This window comes from Puma concolor, chromosome D3, assembly GCF_028749965.1.
Source record: "Puma concolor isolate L17-30 chromosome D3, mPumCon1.1.hap2, whole genome shotgun sequence".
NCBI lineage: Eukaryota > Metazoa > Chordata > Mammalia > Carnivora > Felidae > Puma > Puma concolor.
The window spans coordinates 70545326-70566788 of NC_141678.1; the positions used below are offsets into that span (position 1 = coordinate 70545326).

At 51.7% G+C, this 21463-nt stretch overlaps 1 protein-coding gene across 2 annotated transcripts in view; it reads left to right on the top strand.

Moving 5' to 3' along the window:
- MAPK4 (mitogen-activated protein kinase 4) overlaps nucleotides 1-21059 on the top strand; it is a 152694-nt gene extending 131635 nt beyond the window's left edge. For both annotated transcript variants that reach the window (XM_086682990.1, XM_086682991.1), the window contains exons 3-6: nucleotides 7674-7818; nucleotides 9797-9958; nucleotides 15421-15622; nucleotides 18380-21059. In XM_086682990.1, coding sequence (XP_086539116.1) covers nucleotides 7674-7818; nucleotides 9797-9958; nucleotides 15421-15622; nucleotides 18380-19076 — 1206 coding nt within the window. In that variant the 3' untranslated portion in view covers nucleotides 19077-21059. The remainder of the gene's footprint in view (nucleotides 1-7673; nucleotides 7819-9796; nucleotides 9959-15420; nucleotides 15623-18379) is intronic.
- Nucleotides 21060-21463: the final 404 nt, after the last annotated feature.

Here is a 21463-nt window from a genome sequence, read left to right on the forward strand (position 1 = left end):
TAGGTTGCTTTCCAGTAAATTTTTACTTCCTTGGGGTCAGCTGCCCGGAGAAGACCTCTGTGGCTATTCAAGGATTCATCTCATTCTGAGAGGAGCTAAAAATAGAAGCTGCACTAATTGGGGAACCTTGAGAACACTGTTTACCCTTCAAAGCAGGTGGACCAAGGTCTATGGGACACTGGTTCTCAAGTGTGGCTATAAACCGAAATCACCTGGGGAGTTTTAAAAAGTACTAATGCTCGGGGCCTAGCCGCAGAGATTCTGACGTCATTGCTACGGCAGGTGGCCTGAGAATCGGGATTCTCTGAAGTTCCCCAGGTGCTTCTGATGGGTAGCAGTTCTGAGAGCAGCTGCCCCAGGGTGCTGCCAGATTGCCCTGTGAAAGTCAGCGAGACAAATGTCTAATTATGGCCTGGCAGTTAATACATCTTCCTAAAAGGAGTCTTTGCTCACAGACCAGCCCATTAAAAACGAGCCACTTTGGCCCAGCAGGGCCCCTCATTTAAAGTTTGCTGTGTTGTGGTGCAGCATCCTAGGACTCTAGCGCCCCGCAGAGGGAAACTTGGAGACCAGGAACTCAAGCAGATGGGGAAACTGAGGCTGAAGCAGCTTAACAAGCCTTCCCTCCATCGACCTCTCTAACCAGCTCAGCGGCGCATCCCTGGTGACGATGGCGGGAGGACAGCCGGCGATCCCTGTACATCTCCAAACAAACAAAACATTTTGTCATGTCTTTGAACTGTGGTAGAATTCAGACTTCATGGTTTGGACCCCATGAGGGTCATGGCCAGAGCTTTTACCTGTGATGTAAGCTGTAGTTGAATTAGAAGGCAACTGCATTTCAAGAAAGTGCTTTTTAAAAGGAAGCCCACCCCGTTGCTCCCACTTTCCTGCTGCCTAAAGGTAAGGGGAAGTAGATTATGCTGAGAGAAATAAGCCAGTGACAAAAAGACGGTACAGCCAGATTGACAGAGACGAAGTAGACGGGTGGTTGCCAGGGGCCGGGGGCACGCAGTCTGGGATCGTCTTGCATGGGTACAGACTCACTTGCGTGAGATGGATGGATGGATTCACAACAGTGCGAACCTACTCGGTGTCGCTGAATTGTACACTTAAAACTGCTTACGATGGTGAATTTTATGTTGAGTGTATTTTGCCACAGTTGAAAATAAAGTATTAAAAAAAATTCCTTTTTAAGTTTATTTCTTCTGAGAGACAGAGTGAGTGGGGGAGGGGCAGAGAGAGAATCCCAAGCAGGCTCCGCACCTGCCAGCGAGGAGCCTGACGCCAGGCTCCATCTCCCAAACCATGAGATCGTGACCTGAGCCAAAACCAAGAGCTGGATGCTTAACCGACTGAGCCACCCAGGCACCCCGAGAATAAATTCTTTTTTAAAAAAGCGGTTCTATCACAATTTTTTAAAATATAAAGACAGGAAACCACATGGAGTCTGCAGACCTATAGGAACTTAACTGGGCTTTGGTTGATTTCCATGGAAACCTAGGCAGAGACTGTGAATTTCATTGGACAGGATCCCCTAGAGCATGGAATGGGGAAGGGGCAGCCCTGAAAAAAGGGGACATATGAGCATTTAGGGCATCTTGAAGGTAATGAAAACTCACTGCAGCTGATTTAACCATATTATTCCTTCCCCCGTGTGCATTTCAGCTGCATAAACAGAATGTACCCGATGACTTACTAAGGATTGTGCTGTGCACTTGGCTTTTAAGATTGTGTGTTCCTTTCCTCGGCTTGAGAGGTTCCCTGCTGCACATTTTCATGGAAATGAGTTTAATAGAATGAGTGTGGAGTCAACAATAAGAACGGCTATTTGCTGTGGTGTTCTGTCTTTTTAAAAAGGCTTCTAGCACGCCTGATACGGATATTGGCACAAGTAAGAATTATGCCTTCAGGGGGAAAAGACTGGAGAGCGGGGGACCGTACCTCTGTGCTTAGAGGGGCCTCTGGGAGGGTGTTGTTTTTCTAAATGATCTTTTGATGGGTGTCTGTAACACAAAGAATTAACCCCTATTATAGGTCAGCCTGCTGCTCTGAATGAGAAATCTGCCTGGCCTGCGAGCAAGGCAGATCATAATTCCTTAGGGCAAGGTGTGATATTAAAGGTCAGCGATGGCTTTGCTGGTCCAAGGTCAGTGCTGCAGCATCGGCATCACCTTGTCCCCCTGATGAAACGGAATCTGCTTTCAATCAGCCCAGATCCCTGAGTATTCGAGTGCACGCCACAGTCTTGGAAGCTGTGCTCTAGATGTCCACCAGGAGGGTGGTGTTGGCACATCTCTCCACGAGCTTGTCCGTGCTGTGCCCGGACACCTCAGCCTGTTAGGAGCCCAGTCCCCCACTTAGCTTTAGAGGGTTTCCTCACGTGAAAGGCAGCAGAGCTGCATATTCAGATGGGGGGTGCTACATCCGCACAGCCTGGGGTGGAACCCAGCTTGTCTCTTACAGCCTGTGTGACCATAGATAGAGTGCTTCCCCTCTCTGTGCCTCAGATTCCTCTCTGTAAAAATGGATATAATGAGAGTCCCTACCTCATGGGGGTGTTATGAGGATGAAGTAAGTTGATCCATATGAAGCAGAGCAGTTTGAGGAGTTCGGTAAATGTTAGCTATTATTATCGTATTACATAGATTTCTGTCTCATGCTTTGGCTCACGTGTGTCCCCAGAGTCTCAGCGAACAAGCTTCACTCCTCATCCGTATGATAGACTTGCAAATGCCTAAAGGCAGCTTTCATGCCACCCCCCCCCCTTCCGTGTGTGACTTTCCCATTCCTTGTGTGTATTCTTTCAATTTCCACGGCACGCTCACCAGAAGGTCTTCTGGGAACTAGCACGTCCACAAGAATCACAGCATCCATGCAACACCCCCATTGACCCCTGAGGCTAAAAATTCTACTCCTCCATAGCCTGATTTCTTTTTCCCTTGACCTAGTTTCTTCTAGATCAGACAGGGGTGTATTTGTGTGCTGCAAGGAAGCACGGTGCCTGGGGGCTTTCCCAAGGCCTTCCTGAGCCCCATGATCCCCTGCTATCCAGAGAGTAGATCTTGCTGTCGGCCAGGGCTTGCAGGTTTCTTCAGGCTGCGAGCAACAAGGACTGCAGAGCCTGTAACTGCTGTGCTCCACAACACCCTCCCCGGTACTAAGAATCAGCAAGAGCCATACCGTAGGAGGAAGGCCTGCCCAGGGCCAACGGGAAAAGCAGAGCAACCTCTCCCAGCATAAAGTGAAACTCCTGTCCTACTCCCGACCCCTCCTTCCCCAATTCTGCAGCCCTCCTTTGTTCTTCCTGGTGTTCTCAAACTGGGAGGGGCGGGGGGGCTCACGGGTTCCCTGGGGAGCTCATTCAAGATGGACCTCCATGACTCCAAGCCAGTAACTTTGGGCGATCTGTACATCTCACAAGCACTTCCCCTGGTTTCCATTGTTGGGGGTCCTTGGCAACCACTAACTTTCAGAACAAAGGTCATTCTCCTCTGCCTCTTTCCTCATCCCATTTGTCCACATGCCCAGATTTCTCTCTGTCCCCTGAACACATTCCAGGTCTTCCCACCCCCCCCCAATCTTTACTCACACTGGTGCCCATTGTCACCACAAAACTACCTAAGATGTCCCCATCCTTCAAGACCAGCTCGAACCTCATCGGCGTGGAGCCTTCCCTGACCCACTGCTAAACGGACATGCCCCTGTGCGTTCTAAGTATGCCTCTTCCTCGCTGCTTACCAGGACTCTGATGTGCGTGGTGGTGGAGGTCCAGCAACGTACAGGTTAGAGCATGGCTCTGGAGCCAGACATCCTGGGCCACTTCCTGGTCATATGACCTTGGGCGGGTTGTGTTACTACTCTGTGAAGAGCCTGCATCGAGAGGCTGATGGGAAGACTACAGAATGAATGCATGTAAAATGCTAACACAGCGCTCGGCACAGAGCAAGTCCCACGTAAATGTTGACCGAGATCATTTCCTTATCCTTCCGAAAATCATAGTCAGTATTTCATCTTTTTGACCGCATTATACGCTCTTTGAAGGCAGGGAAGGTTTTAATCATCACCTTCATTTCCATACACAGGGACAACACCTGGCAGAGACTTCTGGTAGAGGAGGTGAGGCTGTCGGAACCCCTGCCCCCCAGCCTGGCCTGGACGCAGGGGTAGCCCTAAGCAGCCATTCAGTATGAGGGGAGAAACCAACCTTCCCACCTTGTCCTCCCCACACCACACACTCAGCTACTGTGGCCTGGGCTTTCATTCTTCAGGGACTGTGTCCCCATTTAAATTCGCCCTCTCCTCATGAGGGGCCAGAAGGGTGAAATGGAAGGCTTATTGGAACATGCTTCTCCCCCAACCTTCCTTCTGTCTCCCAGACACACGAGATCAGGCTCAGAGCGGGTGGAGGCATAGAAACAAGTGGCCCAGACCGGGAGCCCACCCTGTGCTCGCTCGCTGGAGCAGCGGGCCGGGGCCCACCCTTCTGGGGTGAGGGTGAGCAAGGCTGTTCTCCATTCCCTGGCAGGCGGCTGGGACTGAGCACAGTGCCCCCTGCTCCCTCTGCAAAGAAGATGCTCAGAGCATTAATTATACCTTCCCGTTGGATCTGTCGGGGGTCCCTAATTACCCTCCTCAGAGGCCGGCTGCTGCTAGATTATTTCCCAAACACCTACGATGCTTTGCAAAATCAAAGCCTCCCCTTGGCTGTACCTGACGCTTACAAAGAAGCAAAATGGACTGGTCAGAGCAATAGATGAAGAAGGCCCGATGGTCCCGTGACGGGGTCTCGACGGGAAACCCTGTCCAACCGCCCCCCAGCAGCACCTCCAGAATCAGCTTCCCACCGGAACACCAAGGGATGGGGTGGCAGGAGGAAAGGGACCCTCAGGAAAGGGCAACTCCAGTCTTGCCTCTCACGTGCTGAGAGGTGGCCGCGGAGAAGTGTAGGAGCGTTGGTTTCCTGTCCCCTCGGAGCCGTGATGCCTTCCGACTCGCTCGACAGTGCACCGTGTGAGACCAGGTCTGATGATTGAGGACAGGCTCCTCTACAACTGTCCCCACCCACAGGCTCTGGCAGGAAAGCCATTTAAGGATATCAGTTGAGCCGATGTACTTACTGATTTGTGAGCCCTTCTGATAAAACTGAGTCTCCACTCCTGGATGTTCTTTAAAGATATTTTCTTTTCATTCTAGAGGATTCTGACTTTTGCCCAATCACTCCACTGAAACTTTCTTGAATTCAGATCACCAGTATGTTGTGGGTCCCAGAGCCACTCTTGCTCAGACACCGCGGGCTCATCCCAGCTGAGGGCAGGACCCCTGCCACCATGTCCCCAGGTCTGCCCCACCAACCAGGAAGAGAGCCTCCTGTTGGTTCCCAAATTCTCCTCTGCCCTATGGCTTCTGAAACACATCAGTATGTCTTCTCTATATTTTCAAAAGGGCTTGAGAGGCAAGTAACCAGAGAGAAGCGGCAGCTAGTGGTTAAGGAAAAAGCATCAGGTTCTAGATTTTCATTCACAAGTAAGGAAGAGCTGTGAGTGAACTTTCTTAGCTGCTATCATGGCCTGGCCCTTATTTCTGGCCCAGGGGCACTGTTGCCAGGCAAACATCACTGTTTTACTTTCAAGGCATGTATTTCTGGAAGGAAGCCCCCGCACCCCCACCCCTCTGTGTGCCCACTGCAGTCCTAGACGCTGCAGAGAGCCAGAAGTTAATTACAGGAAATTCCATTCCCTAAAAGACTGTTCATTTACATATCAGAGAAAACTCCCCTTATATCACCTCCCCTCTGGGTGACTCCGCTTTAGTCTCTGGCAGTCTCAGCCTCTGACTAGAAAATAAATCAGACCATTCTTTATTTACGAACCACCCACCCAGAAGTGAACTTCTACAGTTTGGCTTGTGTCTGTAATTTTTTTAAAGATTTTATTTTATGTATTTTTTAAAATTTTTATTTGTTTTGAGATGAGGGTGGGCAGGGTGGGGGTGGGAGAATCCCAAGCAGGCTCCATACTGTCAGTGCAGAGCCCAGTGTGGGGCTTGAACTCATGAACCATGAGATCATGACCTGAGCCAAAACCAAGAGTCGGACACTTAACCAACTGAGCCACCAAGGTGCCCTAAGATTTTTTTTCTTTTTAAGTAATCTCTACACCCAACATGGGGGTTGAACTCACAACCCTGAGATCAAGAGTTGCATGCTCTACTGACTGAGCCAGCCAGGCATCCCAAGTGTCTGTAATTTTTAGAATCAAACTTAAACTCCTAACAACCTACTGCACATACAACAACATGTATGAGTCTGGCTGCATTATGCTAATGGAAGGAATTTAACCTCAAAAAGCAGCTATGACTCCATTTATAGGACATTCTGTACAAAGCAAAACTAGAGGACAGAAAGCAGTGGTCGCTAGGGGGCTGGGGGAAAGTCAGGTGACCAGAAGGGGACATGAGGGGATTGTAAGGAGTCCATTTGGGTCGGAGCATTGAGATCGGGGAAGCTCTGTGTCATTTCCTCTCTCCCCGCTTCCCTCCACCAGTTTGAGTCCCTACTCGGAGGAAGTATGTGCCACAGAGGAGAGAAAACCGCTGTCATAATGCAGGCTCTCAGAAGGTTTCAAACATTTAATAAATCTTTGCTTAACACATAAAGAGAGTCGAGATGTTGATCAAAAGCTCCTGGGTATTTGGGCTTCTTAAGTTTTCATCTGCTTTAGCCTGGGTCTGTGATACTTCTTCAGTCAGTAAAAAGGACAATTCAAATGCTAAATGGGGGGTTCCATCAGCAGATAACAAGACCATCCCTAAAGTCTCCCATGGTATCCCCTCAGTCTGAATTGTCTCACCTTGACCCCCAAATGGGTCTACCTTCTCAATTTAAAGAGACTGTTCCAGGTAATCCAAATGGACACCTCACAGGTTACATTGTGGGGTAAACGTTCTGAATTATGTAGAAAACAATTTCCAAATTGCCTGGCTATATTTTCCATTCTGTGCTAAAACACTTATGTCATCACCATATCTTGTAGGGAAGGATTCGATCCCAGAGCGCAAATCCCTGAGCAGTGGCTGAAGTCAGCTAGTACACCTGTCTGCCAAAAAGACACGCTGTAGAACTCCCAGAATCCTCTGAGCCAACCAAAGCTGTGTCCACTCTGCCATTTAGGGTTGTTTCCACCTGCTGTTCACCTGCACCCATTACGAAGCTGGCCTTATCCATTTTCAGCAGGGGCTCGGTGTCTCTGACATTGTAGCCACATTAATTCTACTCATCAGCACCAAAGTAACTGGCTTGATTTCAAATGTAGGGCTATTTCTGAGATGCAGTCACTGGATGAATGAAATTCCAGGTTCTCATCATTACTCCATTGATGGTGGTAATGAACTTGACTATGGTTCCTATTTATCCATCTTCTTACTAGATGAGGGCAGATTTGTTCTGCATGGTTACATCAAGTTGGGGTGGGAAAGTATTCTTTCTGAAATATTGGTATGTTGCCTCCCTGTCCACAGAGGAGAACCCCTGGGCCTCAGGTAAGGTTCAACAGTGAAGGGATCCAGAAAGGGGTGCTGCCTTCGGATGGGGAGAGATCCTCGAAGGAGGTGCTTGGGACAGAGGGTATCTACACATGGCTGATCATCAGAACTGGGTTTTATTTGTCTTCCAGGGCTATCTGTCGGAAGGGTTGGTAACTAAGTGGTACCGCTCACCACGCCTGCTCCTCTCCCCAAACAACTACACCAAAGCCATCGACATGTGGGCCGCCGGCTGCATCCTGGCCGAGATGCTCACGGGGAGAATGCTCTTTGCCGGTAAGTCACTAGCCATGTCATCTGACTTCTCCTCTAGTGGCGTTCTGTAAAAAGGGCAAACTGAGTGCAAAAAAAGAAGAAGAAGAAAAAAAAAAACAACACAGCATGCCAATCACAAAACATCCTGGTCTTTCTCTTTAAAATGACCTGTATGGGGGCGCCTGGGTGGCGCAGTCGGTTAAGCGTCCGACTTCAGCCAGGTCACGATCTTGCGGTCCGTGAGTTCGAGCCCTGCGTCGGGCTCTGGGCTGATGGCTCAGAGCCTGGAGCCTGTTTCCGATTCTGTGTCTCCCTCTCTCTCTGCCCCTCCCCCGTTCATGCTCTGTCTCTCTCTGTCCCAAAAATAAATAAACGTTGAAAAAAAAAAAATAAAAAAAATAAAATAAAATAAAATGACCTGTATGGGGTCATCTGGGTGGCTCAGTCGCTTAAGCGTCCAACTCTTCTTGATTTCAGCTCAGGTGACGATCTCATTGATCCTGAGATCGAGCCCCCGCCTCCGACTCTGTGCTGACAGCGAGGAGCCTGCTTGCAATTCTCTCTCTCTCTCCCTCTCGCTCTGCCCGTCCATTGCTCTCTCTCTCTCTCCAAATAAATAAACTTTAAAAACTAAAAAAAAGGAAATTACCTGCACAGCCTTATGGAGCTACTTGGAGGCACCTTATTATCATTTCAGGCAAAATACTGGAGAGGCTAAAAATAGTCTACTGAGCACAGAACTTTCAAAATCAAGTGACTACTTATACTCAAACACCTTGAGATTGACCCCTGAAAACATCTATCCTACATTTTCAGCCTCTTCCTCCTCTCTCCCTGCGACTGTGAGCAGTCAGTCTGGAGTGTTCATTTGGACAGGGGCCCCTCAGGGGGCTCCCAGAGTCCCTGAGCTGTCCTCCGTGGGGGCAGCCAAAGGGGCCGCTTCAGAATAGAACCTGAGCTATAGGCACTCGCTGGGGCAGCACCACAGCATCCACACGTGCTTGGTGCTACACAGGGCGTCGTTGGGGGACATGGAAGGGCCCTACCATAGGCCACCAGCTTCCGGCAGATGGGAGTCCTGTAGGAATTGGTGGTAAGGGGAGGGCCCTCTGAGCAGCTAGATAAGCCTGGGGGCTTCTTGAATTTGGAGAGTCTTGGTTAAGGATTGAACCCGTAGAGGTAAATGGAAGGGGTACTCAAGCAGAAGGGAAAATGGGAGCAGTGGAAATAAGAAGAGTCTGGAGGTCCAGGGGGACAAGGAAGACAGAGACCTGAGCCTCACCAGCAGTGCCACAGCGCTGACACAGCATCAGTGTCTGGGCGGCAGGAGTTGTGAGTTCTGAGACTCGTAATGTCTGAAGCTCCTTAAGGACGAGCTTCCTGCCTGATGCCTGCCAGGAAGAAGGTGCTCAGTAAGTCATTACTGAGTGAATGAATGAAGGAGCGAATAAATGCCTGACTCCACTCCTGTTTCGCAGACCTGGCATAACCCGTCCTCCTCCCACTGCCTGAGGGAGTGAACAGTACCACTTAGTTCCCAAGACGCATTCCAAAGCCAATTTGTTATTTCTGAATTTCCCCCTCCTCATTGGGATCCTCCTAATTGGAAACCAAAAGGTGAGGCTCAGTCCTGGTTTTAAAATCATTTCCTTTCCCAGCCTGTGAAAGAACGTGCAGAGAGGCATCTGGAAAGGGGACTTGGGAAGTCTTGGACCCGGCTGTTAGCTCTGGCTGATCAGTCTATATCAGACTGGTCCATTCCAGAAGCAGAGACATTTGACAAAGCCAAGCCCCAGAGATGGCAAGCAACCTGCCCACAGTCACACAGCAAGTTAGTGGCAGAGGGAAGACCAGAACCCAGGTACCCTGGCCCCCGGCCCAGCGCTGTTTCCACTGTCCTGTGCTGCCCCTCCCAGGCCTCCTAGAACCACCTGGGGGCTTCCCTTACCCCAGCCACTTGGGCAGCTCCCTTGTAACCATCTGGTATTTGGCTCCCCAGGGGCCCACGAGCTGGAGCAGATGCAGCTCATCCTGGAGACCATCCCCGTGATCCGGGAGGAGGACAAAGACGAGCTGCTCAAGGTGATGCCTTCCTTCGTCAGCAGCACCTGGGAGGTGAAGCGGCCGCTGCGCAAGCTGCTGCCCGAAGTGAACAGCGAAGGTACCTCCGCGGGACAGCCGGGCCAGCACCCTGGAGGCCGTGCTCTGGCTTCACCCTGCAGGGCTGGGGGGGGGGGGGGGGGGCGGTCTCCTTCCAAAAGGACGGAGCGAAGTCCTTAGATGTAGGAGCCAAGGCCGCCCCACTGCAGCAGGAATCTGCTCTAGCTACTTCCAGGCTGAGCGTCACTGGCCCCTGGAGTGCAGCCATCAGGCCCCCCTCAAGGCAGTCGTTAGTGGTCTCCCATAGTCTACCCCTGTTTTTGCTTCCTTTTCCTTCTCATCTTTTTCACTTGCCTTCCTTCCTGCCCTGCTTCCTCTCCCTTTATCTTTTTCCCCTTGATGATGCGGTGCAGAGAATGTGAGGTGGTTTTTTTTCATTTTTATATTTTAATATAATTTATTGTCCAGCCAGTGTGCTCTTGGCTTCGGGTGTAGATTCCCATGATTCATCGCTTACATACACCCAGTGCTCATCCCAGCAAGTGCCCTCCTCAGTGCCCACCACCCATTTCCCCTCTCCCCCACACCCCTCCCCTCACTCATCAACCCTGAGTTTGTTCTGTATATTTAAGAATCTCTTATGATTTGCCTCCCTCTCTGTTTGAAACTGTTTTCCCCTTCTCTTCCCCCATGATCTTCTGTTCAGTTTCTCAGGATCCACGTAGGAGTGAAAACATAGGATATCTGTCTTTGCCTGACTTATTTCACTTAGCATGATACCCTCCAGTTCCATCCACGTTGTTGCAAATGGCAGGGTTTCATTCTTAGAGAATGTGAGTTTTATGAGCTTGAGACCCAGACCCAGACTCAATTCCCAATTCCATCAGTGAGTAGCTGTTTGGCCTTGAGCAAGTTTCTTAACTTCTCTGCATCTCAGTTTCCTTAACTATAGAATGGGTATAGTGATATGCGTCGCATAGGGTCATCATGATGAGTAAGTAAAATAGAATTTGTAAAGCCCTGGGCATAGGATAGTTACTCATCAACTTAAATGTTAACATTATCACCAGGCCTCATACTTGCTAGAGGCTTCCTTAGGAGACCCTTCTATTAGGTAGGATACAGGTTCAGCCAATTGTAAGAGAGACCCAGATTCTTAATGATTTAAATAAGATTCATTTCTTTTTTAAGAAAAACGAAGTTAAGGGGTATCTGGCTGGCTCAGTCAGTGGAGCGTGTAACTCTTGATCTCCCGGTTGTGAGTTCGAGCCCCACATGGGTGTAGAGATTACTTAAAATTAAATATTTAAAGAAAAGAAAAGTAAAAGGAAGTTACGAAGTTTATTTCTCTCTTATATAATAATCTAAAAGCAAACAGTCCAGGCCCAACATGCTGAGCCTGCTATACAAAGTCACCCAGGGGCCTAAGCGCCTTCTATCTTATTATTCTGCCCTCTTACCACCTGGAGGAAAGTAGGGAAGGAGGGCAGGTCCCCTTGCCCTTAAGGTCATGGGCCAGAATTTGTACACCTCACCGTCACTCTTGTTTCGTTGGCCAGAACTTAGTCCCACAGCCCTACCTTGCTGCAGTGGAGGCTATAAAATGGATATTTAGTCTGTGCCACTTTGTGTCCTTATATTACAAATTAGACCATCAGGAAAGCACTAACAATGTCTTTCAGAAATGTCCTTGGCCATGATCCCCATTCAATCATAAGCTGCCTCAGTTTTCCCTTCATTAAAGGAGAAGAGGGATCATTTGATTCACCACCAACTAAGACTCAGCCCATGTATCTTTACTTTGAGTCCTAGGCCCCTGTAGAAATCCCACCACAAGACAAGAGGTGCGTTTACCTCTCGGGAATTCTGGATCAGGGACGTGTCCCCCATGTCCACACACATAGCAGCCCCTCGGGGACTTGGCTCTCAGAGTGGTGGGCTTTGTCTTGGCAAAATCGGAGTTGGTCCTGAGAGGGATAAAGCTCCTCACTGTCACTGTCATCAGCAGCATCCACCGACGTTTATTAAGCCACCAGAGTGCTAGGGATGCAAGTTCAGAAACACAAGAGGTGGTCTTGCTGGGAAGACCAGGAACACCTGCCAGAGATGAGAACAAAGACTAAGGAACACATCCGAAGGGGCCGGCGGGAGCCCCGGGTATTTGGGGAGAGGAAGGGAGCCACCACGCACCGAGAGGGACAGAGAAGCTGGACCGAGGGACGTGGTAAGGGCTCACATCGGCTGGACAAGTCACAGACCCGGTGGTAGGAAGTAAAGCTGGAGAGGTGAGAAGGACTGAGAGGCTGAGGAGTTTGGACTCGATCCTGTAGCCAAACAGGTGTTCACTAAAGCTAGGCTGGCCCCACCCTCCCAACGTGCCAAAACTCAACTCCAAACAAAATTCTCTTGCCTGCCTCTGGCCGTGAAGAGGTCTCCAACTGATCTCTGGCTTTAGGAGGAGATGTCACTGATACGAAATACCAGTGAGAGAAAGGGCGTCAGGCCCCCCTGCCCCGAAGAGCACTTGGTGACCTGCAGTCACTCCCTCTCCTGTGCATTTGAGGCCCCGCAGGCCTGGGAAGAAGCGGGGGTATCTCTCTGGCTGTAGCCCCCAGAGGCTCAAAGGACAGTCTAGGTGACTGTCCCTCAGCATCTGACACAGCCATCTAGCCACAGGCATGGGACAAGGGAGACAGTCCCTGAGACTGTATCGGGGCATCAGTTTTGAGCTCCATTTACTATAAGAAGTAATTATGTCATAGAGGTGCCTGGGTGGCTCGGGCAGTTAAGCATCTAACTTCAGCTCAGGTCACGATTTCATGGTTTGTGAGTTCAAGCCCCGCATCAGCCCCGCATCAGGCTCTGTGCTGACAGCTCCGAGCCTGGAGCCTGCTTCAGATTCTGTGTCTTCCTCTCTCTCTGCACCTTCCCTGCTCACTTTGTCTCTCTCTAAAAAATAAACATTAAAAAAAATTTTTTAAATAAAAAAAATATATCATAAGTGACAGATGTGAAGAAATCTAATATCAAAACAAGTAAAAGGAGTGCTCTGGCTAAAGCAGAATTGGGGACCTCAGGGCCCTGCTGACCTGCCTCTCAGTCTCCAGAACTGCCCCTGAGAATCCTTCTAGAACCCCTGGGGCTCTGGGAAGTCCAGTTTGGAGTCTACTGGGCCACAGGAATGTGACAAAATTGTACAGAAGTCTCATATTAGAAATGCCTTCAAAACATGTGGGGACATTGAGTCCAGAGGAGAGGAGTTGGAGGGGGGTGAGTGGGTAGGGTTTCTACGCTGAGGCAAAACTAACACTGTGGCAGATAAACCTGGAACCTTCCGAGTGATCCTGCTAGCAGTGTATGCATGGCTCATCTCAAGTCCGGACAGAGTGGGGGAGCCTGGGGCTCTGCCCAGGACCCAGGCTGTCAGAAAGGTGTCGCCATCTTTAACACGCAGCTTTCAAGGTCCCCCTGGACACCCATTTTTGGTCGAAGCCAGGGGAAGAGAGAGCAGAGGCTCTTGCAAGAGATCTTTATGCGTGTGGCCTGAAAGTGGGGTATACACGTCACTTCCACGCCCCCAAAGGCCCCCATCACACAACCACATCAAACTGCAGGGGATGCTGGGAGATGTGGGCCAGCGTGTGCCAGATGGAGTGGGGGGGCTTGCACAGGACCCGGCTGCTGCTGCCTTGAATTGTGAGGGAACCAATCATGGGGAAGAGAGAACATGCCGACACATGGGAACCACAGAGGGCAGAGCTAGGCTTAGGGGCGGAGGTTAAAGGGGGACAGCTTTGGGTGAGATATTAAGGAGGCTCTAATATTTGGGCTTCCAGAAGTGTGTGGGCACGTGCTAGAAGACGAGCTGTCAGGGAGGAAAGAGGAGACTGATTCTTAGTAGAGTCCGTGGAGTGGCCCTTTCCAGCTTCAGGGTTTGCTGGGTGCTTATCAGTAACAGTGATGATGGTGACGAAGCCTGCCTCTGGTTAGAGCTTCAACTCTCTCCTCTCCTTGTCAGAAGGTCCAGAGTAATAGGTCGGGCCCAGAGAGGGAGGCGGCCCCAAGAGGGAGAGACTTGCCCCGCCTGGAGCCAGGCAGTACCAGAGCGGGGCTGTGCGCTGCGGTGCCCGATTTCTTCCCAGAATCTGTGACGCTCTCTCAGGTCTGGCAGCCCCGACCCAGAAGCACCCCCTGAACCCCAGAGCACTTGGCGGTGATCAGGGTTACTGTTGCATTACTGATCTTTCCGTCTAGGGTTACAGAGAAGTGCCGTGTCCTCCTGGGAAGCCAGTGACCTTCTGAATCCGTCAGTTTCCTGAATCATTGGTGAATCTTCCTGCAAAGAGACCCAGGGCTGGAGTGAGGGGCAGGGTCGTGGTGCTGGCTGAGGTCCTTGAGCTCAGCTGCATTTCTCCCTTACCGCGAGGGCGGTGACACGATTAGCCAAGTCATGATTTAAGTGGGGCCTCCAGCACCCAGAGGTAATGCAAACCTCCAGAGAGGTAGACCTTGCCCTGAGATAACCCAGAGCAGAGCCCACAGGGCACATGGCTGGCCCCACCCCCGTTTGGGAGAAAGGACACCAGTACCTGAGTGCAGAGCTGATGCTTGGCCGGTGCACACCCACACACACCCCCCCCCCCCCGACTGGCGGCCGGTATCTTGATGTACTTTCATGCTGGTTGGCAACGAGCCACTCCCCAAGGCTTCTGAGTGTCCCTGCCTATCCAGGTTCCAGCTGCCTCGGATCTCCCCTTGATCTAGTCCCTAGTCCCCAGAAGAGCTGCAGCCTGGTGGCTAAATATTTTTAATATCAAGCCTGCCTGCCCTTGTTTGTCAAACCTCCAGGGGCAATATGTCATAGAAGGACTAGACTCAGGAGCCCTGGTCCTGTCCCACCTGCCACACTTTCTCAGTGACCTTTCTCAGTGGAGGCTTGTCACTGCTGGCACCTGGGAGCCACAGGCTCCTCTGTCCACCCCAGCAGCATGCAACCCCCACCACATGGGAGTGGGCAGAGAGATACCTCAGCTCCCCCCGACATCACAAGTGGAGCCACCTCTGAAGTGTGTCCCACGCTGTCTCCTAGAGGATCCCTCCCACAGGGGAACCGAGCCCCAGGTGACCACAGGAGGAACCTGCTCAAGGGCACACCTTGTCGGGGCTTCTTTCCCACTCCCCTACCAGGGCTTCCGGGATCACTACCACTGAACTACCTACATCCCCACCCCTGTCTCTGGAGAAATCCACCCTAAGGCAGAGTTCTCGCCCCAGGCCTTCTCTAACCAGCAGTGACTTTAGGAAGTCACTTTACCCCTCTGGGCCTCTGTTGATTCATTTGTGAAGTCAAAAATCGGTCTCTGCTCTGAATTTGTCACTGGATCGTGGTGAGGATCACAAGAAAGAAAATGGCTAAAAACCTTTTTACAAAGGGGAAAGTACAAAAACAAATGTCAGAGAAGAGTCGCATTCTCTGCGGGCAGGGCAATGAGTGACCTTCGTGTCCTGTTTTGCTCCCCACAGCCATTGACTTTCTAGAGAAGATCCTGACCTTTAACCCCATGGATCGCCTAACAGCAGAGATGGGGCTGCAGCATCCCTACATGAGCCCATACTCGTGCCCCGAGGACGAGCCCACCTCACAGCACCCCTTCCGCATCGAAGATGAGATCGACGACATCCTGCTGATGGCTGCCAACCAGAGCCAGCTCTCCAACTGGGACAGGTGCAGTTCCAGAGGCCTCCAGCCCTGAAGTCTAGAATCCACGCTCTTATAGTCCCATTTCTGTTTGGCCCCCATGATGCGCCATGACCTTTCCCTCTGTCTCCCAAGCTCTAGAGCCCACGGGTGCTTGCTTTCTCCAACTTAGCCTCCTGCCCTTCTCTCCTGTCCCCAGGTGTTCCCAGTAGATGAGCATGTGTGGGTCGGGGACCTTCCTTGGTGCAATACGGCCTTCACCCCTTCCCCCCCCGCCCCCACCCTGGGTATACTGGACACAGGGCTCCATACAGTGGTCTGCAAGCATTTAAGGAGCACCCATCACTGGAGCTCACTTCTAGCAGAATGGGAATCTGCCCTAGCAAAGTAGGCTGCACCAGTGCACGGCAGGGCAACCATGGAAAACTTACTACTACACAACACTTGCGCGTGGCTCACATCATTTGCACCTCCTGACAAATGCCATGAAGGGACGTGCCATTATTATTAGTGCCCACTGACATATGATGAAGTGACAGCCCAGAGAGGTTAGAGATGAGCGTCTTGCCACACAGCTAATAGCTACCTCGTGTGGGGCCTCCTTGGTCTGCCTCTGGGTCAACACTGCTGAGCCATCACAGGACTCCTTCCTGCCAAATTGGGCTCGCCCTCAGAATCCTCCCCAACGTCATGTGCCCGGAGGTCACTACCAGTGAGTGATTCAGAGGAGGGTAGAACACACACATTTTTAACAATCTCTGTACAGGCATGTTATGGTTTGTTAGGTCCCTTCCTGTTCTGACGTGGGCTCAGGCAGCTAAACATTGGGGCATCACCATCTGGTAATCCTGGGAGGGAGAGCCGAGAGCTGCTCGGTTTAGAAATAGAAGTCGAGGGCTTGCTTAGCAGCTAGGACTCCGAGGGGCCCTAAGTGGGAGCCCCACTGCTGTGGGAATGTGACAGCTAGTTACATAAGTGACAGATGAGCTAGTTTTCCTTTTCTGTCATTTGACAGATGATCGGTTTCAGGTTAAGGAGGCACTGAGGGAGGGCCAGGGCAATGTTGCTATTTTGGGACAGGTTTGTTGGTTTGTTGTCGTGGATTGTTGTTCTCAAGAGTCGCCAGCAAATAGAGATTAATGAAGACTCTTCCGACCGCTACCCCCCATGTTAGTCCCGCCCTTGACTGTGGTCCCTCAGCCCCTCCCCCTCCACTCCACAGCCTGTGAGGGCCCAGAGGGGCGCATCCCATGCTTCTCATGGCTGTGCTGCAGGATTTCTCTGGCCACCGCCCACCAACTCGGACCGTTTCTAGACCTGACACGCTTCTGCTCCTAACTTGCCCCTAACACCCGCCTGAGGGAGAGGCGCCAATCAATGGCAGACTCCTTCCTGCAGGCCCTCCTGCTTTGTGCAGATGGCTTAACCTTTAAACACCAGCATCCTCATCTGTAAGGCAGGGTGGTAATACCAACTCCACAGAGTCGCCGTGAAGGCTTCAGAGAACCAAGGTTTGGCCCCTGGCGTGTAGCAGCCAAGGATAAGGGTCTTCACAAGCTCTTCCTCCTAGAAATCTCTGCAATTTCCAGGCCCCTTGTGCGAGGAGGCAGTGTTGTGTTCACCTCTGGGAGCGATTCCTGCCCTAATGGCGTTGCTGGGAGGGCGGGCGGGCCGTACCGGAGCCTTCCTGTGCCTCACAAACCACATCGTGTGGACTGCTGCCATGCGTCTGCCCCTTCGTGGCCAAATCTGCCCATCCTCAGTGTGTTGGGTTTGAGCACTGGGCATCCTGTACCGTGAGCAGCTGGCGGCTGCCTCCTCTGCGCTCTCTCCCTCCACATTGTTCTGCATGGAGTACCTGGCAGGGGAAGGAGAGGGCCCGGCCTGCACACTGCCCTTCGTTTGCTCTCGGCCAGCTGACTTTGCTCGCTGTCCGTGGCTGCAGGGCAGTTGACAGAAGGCAGAATTCCAAGACCTTTGGCCTCTCCTGAGGGTGTCTGTGATCTTTCCACAGATCCCATCTGCACTGCACGGATGCAGGGTGCTGTGGGGCATCCAACCAGATCCACTGGGGCAAGAGTTCTTAGTCCTGGCTGTACCTCAGAATCACCTGGGGACATGTTAAAACCATGCTGATGCCCCCCCCCCCCCCGCTAGACTTACTGAGTCGGAAATGGGGGTGTGGGGTGATTCTAATCTGAGCCGGGGCTGAGAAGCACTCATGAGGGCCCTGCTACTCAAAGTGTGGTCCCTGGACCAGCAGCATCAGCATCACCTGGGAGCTTGTTAGAACCACAGACTCTCAGGCCCCTCCTCAGAGCTACTGAATCAAGAGCTGCAATTTAATAAGGTCCCCAGGTGATCTGTGTGCACCTGTGTGCATCTGTCAGCATGTGAGGAGCACCGCACAGGTGGATGCACTTGCAAATAGATTCCATGAGGACGGGGAATTTCTTGTTTTGTTCATTGCTGTGTCTGGCAATGCCAGTGCCTGGCAGGTGGTAAGGTGCTCCAGAAATACCTGTAGGGTACTGAATGTATACTGAAGAATACAAGGGTTAAGCCAAACAATCAGCCCCTCCACCTGAACCCTGGAGGCTCACCATTACCTTGTCCCATCACTCTCCTACCTCGGGAGGTGGGGGTCACAAGACTTGAGGGACAGGGAAGGAATGGAAAGGCCGCCTGTGGGTGGCAGACCGGGATGAGGGGGCTGCCTCCCTCCAGGAAGCCAACTCACCCGAGGTTGGACAATCACCATTCTGTCCGTCTGAACCTTTGCAGGTACCCTGTGAGCCTGTCATCGGACCTGGAGTGGAGGCCGGACAGGTGTCAGGACGCCAGCGAGGTACAGCGCGACCCGCGCGCGGGCTCCGCGCCGCTGGCCGAGGACGTGCAGGTGGATCCGCGCAAGGACTCGCAGAGCAGCTCCGAGCGCTTTCTGGAGCGCTCGCACTCGTCCATGGAGCGCGCTTTCGAGGCCGACTGCGGCCGCTCCTGCGACTACAAAGTGGGCTCGCCGTCCTACCTGGATAAGCTGCTGTGGCGCGACAACAAGCCGCACCACTACTCGGAGCCCAAGCTCATTCTGGACCTGTCGCACTGGAAGCAGGCGGCCGGGGCGCCCCCCAGTGCCGCGGTGGCCGCAGACGCCGGGCCACGCGAAGACGAGCCGGCCAGCCTCTTCCTGGAGATCGCGCAGTGGGTCAAGAGCACGCAGGTCGGCCCCGAGCGCGCCAGCCCACCGCCCGACAGCCCCGAGCGCCGCCTGTCTGCCTCTCCACCGGGCCACCCCGCACCCATCGACGGGGGCGGGAGCCCCCAGTTCGACCTGGACGTGTTCATCTCCCGCGCCCTGAAGCTCTGCACCAACCCGGAGGACCTGCCAGACAATAAACTGGGTGACCTCAATGGTGGGTGCATCTCTGAGCACCCTGGCGATCTTGTGCAGACAGAGGCCTTCTCCAAAGAAAGGTGGTGAGGGGGAAAGGAGCTCCAGGCCCCCTAGAGGAGCCCCCCCCCCCCCCGGGAAGCCGGGCATGGCAGGAAGGGGTGCCTCCCTGGCACCTCCACTGCCCCTTCCAACCCTCTCTGCTGCCTTGGGGTTAGCAGAACACAGGAAGGATCCGAGGAGGGAGAAGAATGTCCATTTCTTAAACTGCCTTAATAACTAGCCTTTAACCTCTGGGAGCAGGTTTGAACAGGAGCCTAGTTTGGGGGTTGATCACTTTCCCAGCAAAGAGGGGGCCCTTCGTTTTATAAGTGGCGGTGTGTGGGGAAGAAAGGTGTCTTAAAGGGCAGTCGACAAGCCCTACCACCTGGCTGGGTTCCGAGGAATGTTGCTGGTATAGTGTTGAAATGATCTGGCCTAACAGATGAAGGACAGTGAGGCCCAGAGACACTGAGTGATGTGGTTATGATTAGGGCCTAGTCTGTGTCAGGGCAAGCCTCGAAGCCCAGTCTTCAAGCCTTGAAGCCTAGGCCACTGTCTTCCTCGGCTGGGGTTCCCTCTGGCTTTCCAATCAGAAAACTTAGTCCAAGATGTTTCTTCCCTGCTCATTACCATCTGACCTATTCGATCGTTCATTCAGAGCAGTGTTTCTTATATTCCAAAATTGGAAACTGAGCCAGTTTTACCCTAGTCACCAACCATATATTTTCTGGTTCCTCGAGGACTTAAAATATTCCCATCTGCCACGCCCCTGTATTTGCCTCACCCCTGTGTGATCTGAAAACCTTGTTTCAGATCAGACCAGTTTGGGGTCTGTAGGTACGAGAACTCATCTTCCATGCCTGTGCTCACACCTCCTCCAGAACTCCCTATGCACTTTCCTGACACATGCACGGATGCAAGGTCACAGCCCCAGTTCCCAGAGGCTGTCATTCACAGGTGAGTTTGAAGACGAAAGTTCCACAAATCCCTCCAGCCACATACCCACCCACATACCCCGAACCCACCGGCAGACATATACAGAACTCCTCTCCCAGCCTACCCTGGAAACTCATGTTCTTGGCATGAATTGCTCATTTGGAGGAAACAAGGCAATGAGGTGCCTGCCATCGAGCGAATGTGTTAGGAGAGAAGATTTCACATGGGACCTATCATGTTTCATGAATACTGCCCTTGATTTTGATCATCCGTTTAGCCTTGGCAAAGAGCAGGCCCTAAAGAAATGCAGGGAAAGCAAGTGGCCTTGGGGACAAGGAATCCAGAAAGGACGTGAAAGGCAACGTGCCAACAGCAGAGGTCCTCAGGAGTCGGGCACCAGCATAGAGACCCCGAGACACAGGAAGGGCTTCAAAGCAACCAGGCCGCTCCTAGCGTAGGCCAGGATGAGTCTGGACGATGCCCACCCGGAGGTGTACTCCCACACGGGGCCTGGGGTGATGGTGTGCAGGCACAGCGAGCCCTCTGAGGAAGCCTAGTCCATTCCCTGGAATGCTCTGCCATTCCCACCACTGGTATTCTGCCTCGCCCCCAGGAACCCGCCCCCCCCCCAAAGTTACCCACAGGAAGTCTAGCCAGTCTGGAAGACTCCCCTGCATTGGCCTTGGTCTGTGCTCACCCTCACCTCAACAGCACCTTAAATCTATCAGCTAACTAGGAGTTGTACATTGAAACCTGCAACACGTTAGAAGCTTATATTTAAAAACAGAATTAATCACACTGACCAATTTTTAAATGGAAAAAATGTAAATACAAAGTGTTTGGGTTTCTTTCTTTCTGGTTTTTTTTTTTTTTTTTTTTTTTTTTTTGAAAGAAAAGGAAATATACACCACTTCTCATGTGCCATTTGTCCTCAGAGAGTGGCTTTACTTTTTTTGGTAAAGGAACAAGCTGCTGACCTTGACCAGGAGTTCATAATAATTGTTATTATAGAGGAATTGTTATAACTACTCATGTTTTAAAAATATCTATTAAACTTGATCAGGACGGGCCAAATAAAGTTTTATTGGAACACAGCTTCCTTTATTCATTTATGTATTCTCTCATTCATTTATATATCATCTCATCCTGTCTTGGGCAGTGGGTTGATTCACTGGAGCCCGGGTGGCTTCTTCCTGCATCCCCAAGGCCAAGGTTTTGAGGGGTTGCAGTCAGAGCGGAGGGGAGCAGAGACTCTATACAGATTGGTAGTCAAGGAAGTGATTCCAGAATCACCTGGCTCAGGCCTGGTGTCCATACTGTAGATTTCAAACCATATCTCAGAGTCAACTGCAATCCCCTGACCAAGGCTGAGCCTTTTGTCCAGTCACAAAGGTGCCAACATCATGAGATTTGGGGGAGTCAGCACCCAAAAATACCTGCCAGAGCCACATTTCATAGATGCCTGAGAGTCCCCCAACTGAATTTCACCCCTTTATCAT